We start from the raw sequence: 13,354 nt of genomic DNA, 5'->3' as shown, positions 1-13,354 counted from the left end.
AAAGTGTATTAATTTGTCATGATAGCAATTAAAAGCTTCTGTTCATCAAAATATATATTAAGAAAATGAAAAGGCAAACCACAGAATGGGAGACATATTTGCAATTTGTTTATCCATCATCATAGTCATTTTGAGATCTCTGAGGCAATCTTGCTATTCAATTCAAAAAAGGCAAACAATTGAATTACAGACAAAACAACTGACCCATCCCTTCAAACAAGAGGATATCCAAATGGTCAATTATATAAAAGTGTTCAATGCCATTATCCAGCAGAGAATGAAATCTAAAACCACAGTTAGATAACACTATACACAAATCCAGATTGTCTAGAATCATAAAGAATGGCAATATCAAATGTTGGTGAGGATGTTGAACATCTGAAACTCTTACGTAGTTGGCAGTGACTAATGATGCAATCATTGTGGGATGTTGGTTGACAGTATCTACTAAATGTAAACATGTATCTGTTTTGTCTATTATGCATTTAAAAAGCTCAGGGTAGTTTTTACATCTCGTGGTGGAGGACATGGGGAATTGATCAGGAAGCAGCACATCGATGGGTTGTAAGATACTGGTAATGGCCCTCTGTTGTTGTTAAGCTAGATATAGGTTCATTTCATTACTATTCTTTACATTGCACATATACCTAAATTGAGTATATATGCATAAATAATTACATATGATAAACATAAATTATATATACAGTCATTATATATTCCCATAATACAAAGACATTAAACATATGCACATTATATATCTCTATATATGTATTCTACATTAATAAAAGTAAAAAGAAAAAATTGAAAATAATTCATGATCAAAAATATATAGCGTACCTCTGGTTTAATTTTAATAATCATCTGAACTGATTACATTACAAGCTCCTTCCTCGTCAGCTTTCTTGCCCCTTTGTCAGTTATACTGCAATGGTCACTAAGGGATTTTATTCCTGGGATACAGAAGCTTGGAAATTCATCATAAATTTACCCTTACTGGCATTCGCATATGTGCTTGGGTTATTTCCTGTTATATGTGCTAATCGGAAGTACACCATTGTAGCCTTTGCTCTAGGGAACATATGAGATCCTCAAAAGTTGAGGAAATATAGTAGGCACTGGAGGGCTCTTGTAGGGGATTGAAGCTCAAAAAATTTCTTATGCATTTTTTATTTATTTTGCCAAATTTCATATCATAAACAATTACAAAGTCTCCTTAATGACAACTCACCCAGTGTCCTTCTACATGCATTTCTGTATCAATTCACTGTTAATCCTTCTCCTTATGCTGTCACCAAAAACACTGTAAACACTTTCTCACTGTTCTTTTCAGAGCTGCCTTCACCTCCTTGTTCTTCAGGCTGTAGATGAGGGGATTCAGCATGGGTGTGATCACATTGTACTGCAGGGAGAAGATCAACTCCAGGGGTGATCCCGAGGTTGGTGTGAGATAACGAAGAAAAGCTGAGCCATAAAATAAGCTCACTGTAATGAGATGAGAGGAGCAGGTGGAGAAGGCCTTGCTTCTGCCTGAGCTGGAACTGACACTCAGGATGGAGGAGACAATGCAGCCATAAGAGTAGAAGATTGAGAGGGAAGTGGCAAGTCCATGTGGGATGATGGAGCAGAACATGACAATGAGGTTGATGGAGACATCAGAGCAGGACAGAAGAAAGAGAGAGGGTAGCTCACAGCTGTATTGTGGGATGGTACGGGTCTCACAGAAGTCCATTTGCGTTGTGAGGGAAATATTAATGAGCGTGTCCAAACTCCCCAAGCTCCATGAGACCCACACAAGCTGCACGCACCAATCTCTCCTCATCACCTGTGCATAGAGCAGCGGGTGGCAGATGGCAGCATAGCGGTCATAGGCCATCACTGACAGAAGGCAGGCTTCAGTCCCTCCGGTGACAAACACAAAGAAAATCTGAGCCAGACAGCCCTCTACTGAAATGGTTTTCTCCTTAGATATAAGGTTCTCCAACATTTTGGGCACAATAATAGAAGAGAAACAGAGATCAATGAAAGACAGGTGACTCAGAAAGAAGTACATGGGCGTGTGGAGGTGAGAATCAGCCTTGATCACCAACAACATCATAAGGTTCCCCATCAGGGTCAGGAGGTAAATCCCCAGGAACAGCACAAAGAGGAGAGCCTGTACATGGGGGTCAGAAGACAGTCCAAGAAGGAAGAATTCTGTCATGGTGCTGTGGTTCACAAAGGCCATTTAGATGGTTGAGCCCTAAAATAGATACAGAAAGCATGGTTAGTGAAGTTATATAGACTTCCAAGAAGTTTCACATTGCATTAGTTCCATTTTTTAAGCACAATTTTATTGATATTTTTGCTCACCATACAACCCATCCAAAATATACAATTAATGGTTCATAGTATCACCATGTAGTTCAGCATTCATTATCACAATTTTAGAACATTTTTATTTCTCCAATAATAAAACAAAAAATAAGAAAAAAGAAAAAGAATACAGAAAACCCAAAACATTCCATACCACTTATCTCCCCCCATTATTGACCTTTTAAGATTGGTATGGTACATCTGTTGCTGTTGATTTAAGCTTATACTGTTAATTATAGTACATAGTTTGCAATAGACACATTTTTCCCAACATACCACTCTACTATTAACTCCTTGTAATAGTGTCATACATTTGTTCTAGTTCATGAAAGAGCTATTTATATTTGTTCTGCTATCACAGTCATTAGCCACCACAAGATTCACTGTGTCATACAGTCATGCTGGTTCCCTGTTAATATCACAACCATACAGAAATTTTGGGCCAGATTTTGTTTCTGTCATTTGCATCATAAACATGAATAAGATGCAATTCCTGTATCTAAATTATCACAGTTCACAGAAGAACCCAGAAATAAAGCAATTAAATCACAGTGTGATTAACTACAATAGAAGATCTAAGTATGATTTAGAAAAAAAGACAGAAATGTAATCGTCTTGAAGATATTTGGGCAAATTTTTAAGTGTAACTATTATTTCTCAGAGGAGTCATGGAATGGAAGCATGTTTATATTGAAGTTGCGTGTTCAAAGGATCAGGATTGAGAAGTAGCAAATCATGTTTGAGAAAACTTGACTATTTCTTAATAGCTGGAGCCTAGAATGTGGGTAAACAACTTATTGCAATGACTAACAAAAGAAGCTTTCAAATCAGACTAGGATCAAAGCCCAACTTTACCACATGCACCTTATCCAACTTCTCTGGACCTTGGTTTCTATCCTGAAAATTGAAATGAAAATATACTATCCTGTTAAAGTTGTTAGTAGAATTAAATATGATGCAAAGTGCATTCAAAAAAGCAATACAATACTGCTCTCTGTAAATTCTCATCACCATTATTATTATTTGAGGTTATAATTGTAGACAAAGGCAAGTAAATCTTAATGCCAGATAATTCCCTTTACTGGAATGGCTGATAGGAAGTCATTTTGAAAACACTAAGGGTAGTTACTCTCCTTTTCCCACATTCCCAGTTGAAAGGAAGTTTGACATTTGGAATCACCTCTCAACCTCTCCTTTAAAAGGGTTAAGGATCTTGAAGTTACTGAGGGTCCTGTTAATCAGAAAGAAAGGGCAGCCAGACTCCAGAGAGAACACGGGAAAGAGAAGCTGGACCAGTGCCCTCAGTCCTGAAATCACTTTCTGGGATGGGGGTGCATCCTGTGAAGTGCCAGGCCTCTGGGCAAAGGGTAAAGGGGGACAGAAAGGAAGAGGTGATCAGAAGGAGTTCCATGCCAGGGCCCATAGCATGAACTACTCTTCCAGTATCAGTAGGATAGAGGAAATGGAGGGATCGTATCTCAAAAGATCATGTTCCTAGAATTTTGATGACTTGCCAGAACACTTGAATTGTTCAAGAATACTAGTAGCTGCTATTCCCTTCCCCACTGGAAGAGATTTTAAATAAAAAACTATTCTCCACCAATTATAAGAAAGAATCTTAAAATAGGTAAATGGAACATTTGGTCTTCTTTATCTTAGTAGTACAGGTATTTGGATTTTCACCTTTTACCTTCATACTGTCACACTTTTCTCAGTATTCAAGTATCAAGGCCAATCTTTGTCATTTGACTTTGATTTTGTCAAAAACTTTAGGTCTTCTTTTAAAAGTGCTCTGGGTGTTTGAACACAAAACATTTTTTCATCAGATCCAGTTTTGGTCTGGATGTGCTGGAATAGGACCTTCGGTTCCTGCATAGGACTCATCATATTGGCCAAGTCCGTTTCCCAGTTTTGGCCATTCTTTGCTACCTGACAAAGGAGAATCTGAGCCCTTACTTTTTAAGTGTTTAGCCATCAACACATCCTTATTCCCTTCCCCAAACCCAAATACACTTTACCTGTATCTCTCATTCAAAAGACAATCTGCTTCCTGATGTGACTGCAGGACCTGGTGTTTGATTCATTTACTAACAACGAAAATGACTTGGAGAAGGTATTTCCTACACTTGGTTTTATGATTGAGGTTGTAATACTTTATTAATAAAGAGACATTCTCTTGGATTCTTCACTATGAAAGTGAAATGGCACCAGGGCAGTTCCTTTGTTCAAATGGTCTCAAACAATAATACTCTGGCATCTCTTTATATTTCCTCTATTTTTCTAAATAAACTGTCTCAGCCATATATAGGATAACTGGTCTGTTCTTAAGAGTGGCTATATTTAGGCAGCTTGGTTGATTCCCAGGTCTCATAGCTCAGGGGAAGGTTCAGGCAATGCCAATCATTCCCCAAGGTAAGAACTTGAAGTCAGACATTGTAATAAAGAATTAAGCCATTTCAACGTGGAATATGACTCCTGGGGAGGAATCTAGACCCAACATCGTGGGATGGAGAACATCTTCTTGACCAAAAGGGGGATGTGAAATGAAACGAAATAAGTTTAAGTGGCAGAGAGATTCCAAAAGGAGCTGAGAGGTCACTCTTGTGGGCACTCTTACACACAATATAGACAACCCTTTTCAGTTTCTATTGAATTGGAGTAGCTAGCAGTAAATACCTGAAACTATCAAACTACAACCCAGAACCCTTGAATCTTGAAGATGATTGTATAAAAATGTAGCTTATGAAGGGTGACAACGTGATTGTGAAAGCCATATGGACCACACTCCCCTTTGTCCAGTGTATGAATGGATGAGTAGAAAAATGGGGGCAAAAAAAAAAAAAGGCACCCAAGTGTTCTTTTTTACTTTAATTGTTCTTTTTCACTTTAATTCTTATTCTTATTTGTGTGTGTGTGTGGTAATGAAAATGTCCAAAAATTAATTTTGGTGATGAACTCACAACTGTATAATGGTACTGTGAACAATTGAATGTATGCTTTGTATGACTTCATGTTATGCAAATACATCTCAATAAAATTGAATTAAAAAAAAGAATTAAGCCATTTAATAAATACATTTCTGGGTGTGGGGGTTTCTTAAGTGGCACTTTGGAACTTCTGGGTTGAAACAATATCCAGGATCATCAAATGTGAACTCTTGTTTCAGAAGTTCATAAGGGACAGAGAAGGCAATGGGTATTTCACAGTTCTCCTTGTAAGAAAGAGTATTTTTCAATACTGGGACTTTGTGCCCAATATTGAGGATGAGAGGGATTTGTGTTGTTTTCCAAAATATGAGGATACAAGGTGGTTCCCAACTAAGTGAAGAAGAGACCAGATTGGAGGCCTTTTGCGCTTTCTTTCTACTTCCCACTTTTTGATGCCCCTTTTCCCACCGAGGCACCCAATACCTTCAAATTGCCCTCTGGAGTATTCTCTTTTCACCAACTCCATGAATTTGTGGTAGCTTATCATATGACCAAATTAAAAATCAGCAAGAAAAAAGTTACTCAAATGTCACTTGTAGTATATCTTCGCCATTTTTTCTGTTATCCTAAGATTTTCTTCTATTTTAACAAACATGTATTTTAATCAAATTGCCATGAAGGTAATTTGCATTACTTGATAATGAGATTTTCTGTCTTGCCTGTAGAAAAAAGAACACACTGCATACACCAAAAACATTTATAAATCTAGTTCACCTTATTTTTCTTTTTTCTTTTTTTTTTTTAATCTTCATTTTATTGAGATATATTCACATACCACGCAGTCATACAAAACAAATCGTACTTTCGATTGTTTACAGTACCATTACATAGTGGTACATTCATCACCCAAATCAATCCCTGACACCTTCATTAGCACACACACAAAAATAACAAGAATAATAATTAGAGTGAAAAAAAGCAATTGAAGTAAAAAAGAACACTGGGTACCTTTGTCTGTTTGTTTCCTTCCCCTATTTTTCTACTCATCCATCCATAAACTAGACAAAGTGGAGTGTGGTCCTTATGGCTTTCCCAATCCCATTGTCACCCCTCATAAGCTACATTTTTATACAACTGTCTTCGAGATTCATGGGTTCTGGGTTGCAGTCTGATAGTTTCAGGCATCCACCACCAGCCACCCCAACTCTTTAGAACCTAAAAAGGGTTGTCTAAAGTGTGCGTAAGAGTGCCCACCAGAGTGATCTCTCGGCTCCTTTTGGAATCTCTCTGCCACTGAAGCTTATTTCATTTCCTTTCACATCCCCCTTTTGGTCAAGAAGATGTTCTCCGTCCCACGATGCCAGGTGTACATTCCTCCCCGGGAGTCATATTCCACGTTGCCAGGGAGATTCACTCCCCTGGGTGTCTGATCCCACGTAGTGGGGAGGGCAGTGATTTCACCTTTCAAGTTGGCTTAGCTAGAGAGACAGGGCCACATCTGAGCAACAAAGAGGCATTCGGGAGGAGGCTCTTAGGCACAACCATAGGGAGGCCTAGCCTCTCCTTTGCAGCAACCGTCTTCCCAAGGGTAAAACCTGTGGTAGAGGGCTCAACCCATCCAACCACCAGTCCCCTATGCCTGTGGTCATGTTAGCAACCATCGAGGTGGGGTAGGCGAATACCCCTGCATTCTCCACAGGCTCCTCAAGGGGGCTCTACATCTTTTTTTTTTCCTTGTTTTTCTTTTCTTTTTTTTTTTTTTTTTAACTTTCCCTTCTTTTTTAAATCAACTGTATGAAAAAAAAGTTAAAAAGAAAACGAACATACAATAAAAGAACATTTCAAAGAGACCATAACAAGGGAGTAAGAAAAAGACAACTAACCTAAGATAACTGCTTAACTTCCAACATGTTCCTACTTTACCCCAAGAAAGTTACCTAATATAGCAACATTTCTGTGAACTTGTTCCTACTATATCCATCAGAAATTAACAGACCATAGTCATTCCTGGGCATCCCCAGAATGTTAAATAGCTTATCGGTTCTTCTTGGATTATTGTTCCCCCTTCCTTAATTGCTCTCTACTGCTAGTTCCCCTACATTCTACATTATAAACCATTTGTTTTACATTTTTCAAAGTTCACATTAGTGGTAGCATATAATATTTCTCTTTTTGTGCCTGGCTTATTTCGCTCAGCATTATGTCTTCAAGGTTCATCCATGTTGTCATATGTTTCACGAGATCGTTCCTTCTTACTGCCGCATAGTATTCCATCGTGTGTATATACCACATTTTATTTATCCACTCATCTGTTGAAGGACATTTGGGTTGTTTCCATCTCTTGGCAATTGTGAATAATGCTGCTATGAACATTGGCGTGCAGATATCTGTTCGTGTCACTGCTTTCCGATCTTCCGGGTATATACCGAGAAGTGCAATCGCTGGATCGAATGGTAACTCTATATCTAGTTTTCTAAGGAACTGCCAGACTGACTTCCAGAGTGGCTGAACCATTATACAGTCCCACCAACAAGTGAATAAGAGTTCCAATTTCTCCACATCCCCTCCAGCATTTGTAGTTTCCTGTTTGTTTAATGGCAGCCATTCTAACCGGTGTTAGATGGTATCTCATTGTGGTCTTAATTTGCATCTCTCTAATAGCTAGTGAAGCTGAACATTTTTTCATGTGTTTCTTGGCCATTTGTATTTCCTCTTCAGAGAACTGTCTTTTCATATCTTTTGCCCATTTTATAATTGGGCCGACTGTACTACTGTCATTGAGTTGTAGGATTTCTTTATATATGCAAGATATCAGTCTTTTGTCAGATACATGGTTTCCAAAAATTTTTTCCCATTGAGTTGGCTGCCTCTTTACCTTTTTGAGAAATTCCTTTGAGGTGCAGAAACTTCTAAGCTTGAGGAGTTCCCATTTATCTATTTTCTCTTTTGTTGCTTGTGCTTTGGGTGTAAAGTCTAGGAAGTGGCCGCCTAATACAAGGTCTTGAAGATGTTTTCCTACATTATCTTCTAGGAGTTTTATGGTACTTTCTTTTATATTGAGATCTTTGGTCCATTTTGAGTTAATTTTTGTGTAGGGGGTGAGGTAGGGGTCCTCTTTCATTCTTTTGGATATGGATATCCAACTCTCCCAGCCCCATTTGTTGAAAAGACCATTATGACTCAGTTCAGTGACTTTGGGGGCCTTATCAAAGATCAGTCGGCCATAGATCTGAGGGTCTATCTCTGAATTCTCAATTCGATTCCATTGATCTATATGTCTATCTTTGTGCCAGTACCATGCTGTTTTGGCAACTGTGGCTTTATAATAAGCTTCAAAGTCAGGGAGTGTAAGTCCTCCCACTTCGTTTTTCTTTTTTAGAGTGTCTTTAGCAATTCGAGGCATCTTCCCTTTCCAAATAAATTTGATAACTAGCTTTTCCAAGTCTGCAAAGTAGGTTGTTGGAATTTTGATTGGGATTGCATTGAATCTGTAGATGAGTTTGGGTAGAATTGACATCTTAATGACATTTAGTCTTCCTATCCATGAACATGGAATATTTTTCCATCTTTTAAGGTCCCCTTCTATTTCTTTTAGTAGAATTATGTAGTTTTCTTTGTATAGGTCTTTTACATCTTTGGTTAAGTTTATTCCTAGGTACTTGATTTTTTTAGTTGCTATTGAAAATGGTATCTTTTTCTTGAGTGTCTCTTCATTTTGTTCATTTCTAGCATATAGAAACATTACTGACTTATGTGCATTAACCTTGTATCCCGCTACTTTGCTAAATTTGTTTATTAGCTCTAGTAGCTGTATCGTCGATTTCTCAGGGTTTTCTAGATATAAGATCATATCATCTGCAAACAATGACAGTTTTACTTCTTCTTTTCCAATTTGGATGCCTTTTATTTCTTTGTCTTGCCAGATTGCCCTGGCTAGCACTTCCAGCACAATGTTGAATAACAGTGGTGACAGCGGGCATCCTTGTCTTGTTCCTGATCTTAGAGGGAAGGCTTTCAGTCTCTCACCATTGAGTATGATGCTGGTTGTGGGTTTTTCATATATGCTCTTTATCATGTTGAGGAAGTTTCCTTCAATTCCTACCTTTTGAAGTGTTTTTATCAAAAACGGATGTTGGATTTTGTCAAAGGCTTTTTCAGCATCTATTGAGATGATCAATTGATTTTTCCCTTTTGACTTGTTAATGTGTTGTAATACATTGATTGATTTTCTTATGTTGAACCATCCTTGCATTCCCGGAATAAACCCCACTTGGTCATGGTGTATGATTTTTTTAATGTGTCTTTGGATTCAATTTGCAAGTATTTTGTTGAGGATTTTTGCATCTATATTCCTTAGGGAGATTGGCCGGTAGTTTTCCTTTTTTGTAGCATCTTTACCTGGTTTTGGTATTAGATTGATGTTAGCTTCATAAAATGAGTTAGGTAGTGTTCCATTTTCTTCAATGTTTTGAAAGAGTTTGAGTAAGATTGGTGTCAGTTCTTTCTGGAAAGTTTGGTAGAATTCCCCTGTGAAGCCATCTGGCCCTGGGCATTTATTTGTGGGAAGATTTTTGATGACTGATTGGATCTCTTTGCTTGTGATGGGTTGGTTGAGGTCTTCTAATTCTTCTCTGGTCAGTCTAGGTTGTTCATATGTTTCCAGGAAATTGTCCATTTCCTCTACATTATCCAGTTTGTTGCCATACAGTTGTTCATAGTATCCTCTTATAATTTTTTTAATTTCTTCAGGATCTGCAGTTATGTCACCTTTTTCATTCATTATTTTGTTTATATGGGTCTTCTCTCTTTTTGATTTTGTCAGTCTAGCTAGGGGCTTGTCAATCTTGTTGATCTTCTCAAAGAACCAACTTTTGGTGATATTTATCCTCTCTATTGTTTTTTTTGTTCTCTATGTCATTTATTTCTGCTTTAATCCTTGTTATTTCTTTTCTTGTACTTGGTTTAGGATTGGTTTGCTGTTCATTTTCTAGCTTCTTCAGTTGATCCATTAGTTCTTTGATTTTGGCTCTTTCTTCCTTTTTAATATATGCGTTTAGTGCTGTAAATTTCCCCCTTAGCACTGCTTTTGCTGCATCCCATAGGTTTTGGTATGTTGTGTTCTCATTTTCATTCGTCTCTATATATTTAGCAATTTCTCTTGCTATTTCTTCTTTAACCCACTGATTGTTTAGGAGTGTGTTGTTTAACCTCCAGGGATTTGTGAATTTTCTAAGTCTCTGATGGTTATTGACTTCTAATTGTATTCCATTGTGGTCAGAGTATGTGCTTTGAATAATTTCAATCTTTTTAAATTTATTGAGGCTTGTTTTATGTCCCAGCATATGATCTATTCTGGAGAAAGTTCCATGAGCACTAGAAAAGTATGTGTATCCTGGTGATTTGGGATGTAATGTCCTGTATATGTCTGTTAAATCTAATTCATTTATCAGATTGTTTAGGTTTTCTTTTTTTTTTTTTTTTTTTTCTTTTTAAAAAATTCATTTTTATTGAGATATAGTCACATACCATGCAGTCATACAAAGCGTACATTCAATTGTTTATAGTACCATTTTATGGTTGTGCGTTCATCACCAAAATTAATTTTTGACATTTTCTTTACCACACACACAAAAATAATAAGAATAAAAATTAAAGTGAAAAAGAACAATTAAAGTAGAAAAGAACACTGGGTGCAGGCCCCCATTTTTCTACTCATCCATCCATAAACTGGACAAAGGGGAATGTGGTCCATATGGCTTTCCCAATCACACTGTCACCCCTCATAAGCTACATTTTATACAATCGTCTTCAAGTATCTCATCTACTCTTTTTTTTTTTTATCATCATTTTATTGAGATATATTCACATACCACGCAGTCATACAAAACAAATCGTACTTTCGATTGTTTACAGTACCATTACATAGTTGTACATTCATCACCTAAATCAATCCCTGACACCTTCATTAGCACACACACAAAAATAACAAGAATAATAATTAGAGTGAAAAAGAGCAATTGAAGTAAAAAAGAACACTGGGTACCTTTGTCTGTTTGTTTCCTTCCCCTACTTTTCTACACATCCATCCATAAACTAGACAAAGTGGAGTTTGGTCCTTATGGCATTCCCAATCCCACTGTCACCCCTCATAAGCTACATTTTTATACAACTGTCTTCAAGATTCATGGGTTCTGGGTTGTAGTTTAATAGTTTCAGGTATCCACCACCAGCTACCCCAATTCTTTAGAACCTAAAAAAGGTTGTCTAAAGTGTGCGTAAGAGTGCCCACCAGAGTGATCTCTCGGCTCGTTTTGGAATCTCTCTGCCACTGAAGCTTATTTCATTTCCTTTCACATCCCCCTTTTGGTCAAGAAGATGTTCTCCATCCCACGATGCCGGGTCTACATTCCTCCCCGGGAGTCATATTCCACGTTGCCAGGGAGATTCACTTCCCTGGGTGTCTGATCCCACGTAGGGGGGGAGGACAGTGATTTCACCTTTCAAGTTGGCTTAGCCAGAGAGAGAGGGCCACATCTGAGCAACAAAGAGGCATTCAGGAGGAGACCCTTAGGCACAAACACAGGGAGGCCTAAATCTAATTCATTTATCAGATTGTTTAGGTTTTCAATTTCCTTATTGGTCTTCTGTCTGGTTGATCTATCTATAGGAGAGAGTGATGTGTTGAAGTCTCCCACAATGATTGTGGAAACATCAATTGCTTCCTTTAGTTTGGCCAGTGTTTCTCTCATGTATTTTGTGGCACCTTGATTGGGTGCATAGACATTTACGATTGTTATTTCTTCTTGCTGAATTGCCCCTTTTATTAGTATGTAGTGGCCTTCTTTGTCTCTCAAAACATCCCTGCATTTGAAGTCTATTTTATCTGAGATTAATATTGCTACACCTGCTTTCTTTTGGCTGTAGCTTGCATGAAATATTTTTTTCCATCCTTTCACTTTCAGTTTCTTTGTGTCCCTGTGTCTAAGATGAGTCTCTTGTATGCAACATATTGATGGTTCATTTTTTTGATCCATTCTGCGAATCTATATCTTTTAATTGGGGAGTTTAATCCATTTACATTCAGCGTTATAACCATGAAGGTATTTCTTGAATCAGCCATCTTATCCTTCGGTTTATGTTTGTCATATTTTTCCCCTCTATCTATTAATATCCTTTATTGTACCCATACCAAATCTCTTTAGTACTGAACCTTTCTCCAAGTCTCTCTGTCCTTTCTTTGTTTCTCTGTCTGTAGGGCTCCCTTTAGTATCTCCAGTAGGGCAGGTCTTTTGTTAGCAAATTCTCTCAGCATTTGTTTGTCTGTGAAAAAGTTAAGCTCTCCCTCATATTTGAAAGAGAGCTTTGCTGGATAAAGTATTCTTGGCTGGAAATTTTTCTCACTCAGAATTTTAAATATATCGTGCCACTGCCTTCTCGCCTCCATGGTGGCTGCTGAGTAGTCACTACTTAGTCTTATGCTGTTTCCTTTGTATGTGGTGAATTGCTTTTCTCTTGCTGCTTTCAGAACTTGCTCCTTCTCTTCTGTGTTTGACAGTGTGATCAGTATATGTCTCGGAGTAGGTTTATTTGGATTTATTCTATTTGGAGTTCGCTGAGCATTTATGATTTTGTATTTATGTTGTTTAGAAGATTTGGGAAGTTTTCCCCAACAATTTCTTTGAATACTCTTCCTAGACCTTTACCCTTTTCTTCCCCTTCTGGGACACCAATGAGTCTTATATTTGGATGTTTCATATTATCTATCATATCCCTGAGGTCCATTTCGATTTTTTCAATTTTTTTCCCCATTCTTTCTTTTATGCTTTCATTTTCCATTCTGTCATCTTCCAGGTCACTGATTCGTTGTTCAACTTCCTCTAGTCTTGTACTATGAGTGTCCAGAATCTTTTTAATTTGGTCAACAGTTTCTTTAATTTCCATAAGATCATCCATTTTTTTATTTAGTCTTGCAATGTCTTCTTTATGCTCTTCTAGGGTCTTGTTGATTTCCTTTGTCTCCCGTACTATGGTCTCATTGTTCATCTTTAGTTCTTTGAGTAGCTGCTCTAGGTGCT

At 37.6% G+C, this 13,354-nt stretch overlaps 1 protein-coding gene across 1 annotated transcript; it reads right to left on the bottom strand.

Annotated features, from left to right (window-relative positions):
* Nucleotides 1-1,288: 1,288 nt before the first annotated feature.
* LOC119542814 (olfactory receptor 8S1-like) lies at nt 1,289-2,224 on the bottom strand. The gene has a single exon (XM_037847455.1). The coding sequence runs from the start codon at nt 2,222-2,224 to the stop codon at nt 1,289-1,291; it is 936 nt and encodes a 311-aa protein (XP_037703383.1).
* Nucleotides 2,225-13,354: the final 11,130 nt, after the last annotated feature.

The sequence above is a fragment of the Choloepus didactylus genome, chromosome 8, assembly GCF_015220235.1.
Source record: "Choloepus didactylus isolate mChoDid1 chromosome 8, mChoDid1.pri, whole genome shotgun sequence".
NCBI classification, from domain to species: domain Eukaryota; kingdom Metazoa; phylum Chordata; class Mammalia; order Pilosa; family Megalonychidae; genus Choloepus; species Choloepus didactylus.
This window is presented reverse-complemented; position numbering and strand designations above follow the sequence as displayed.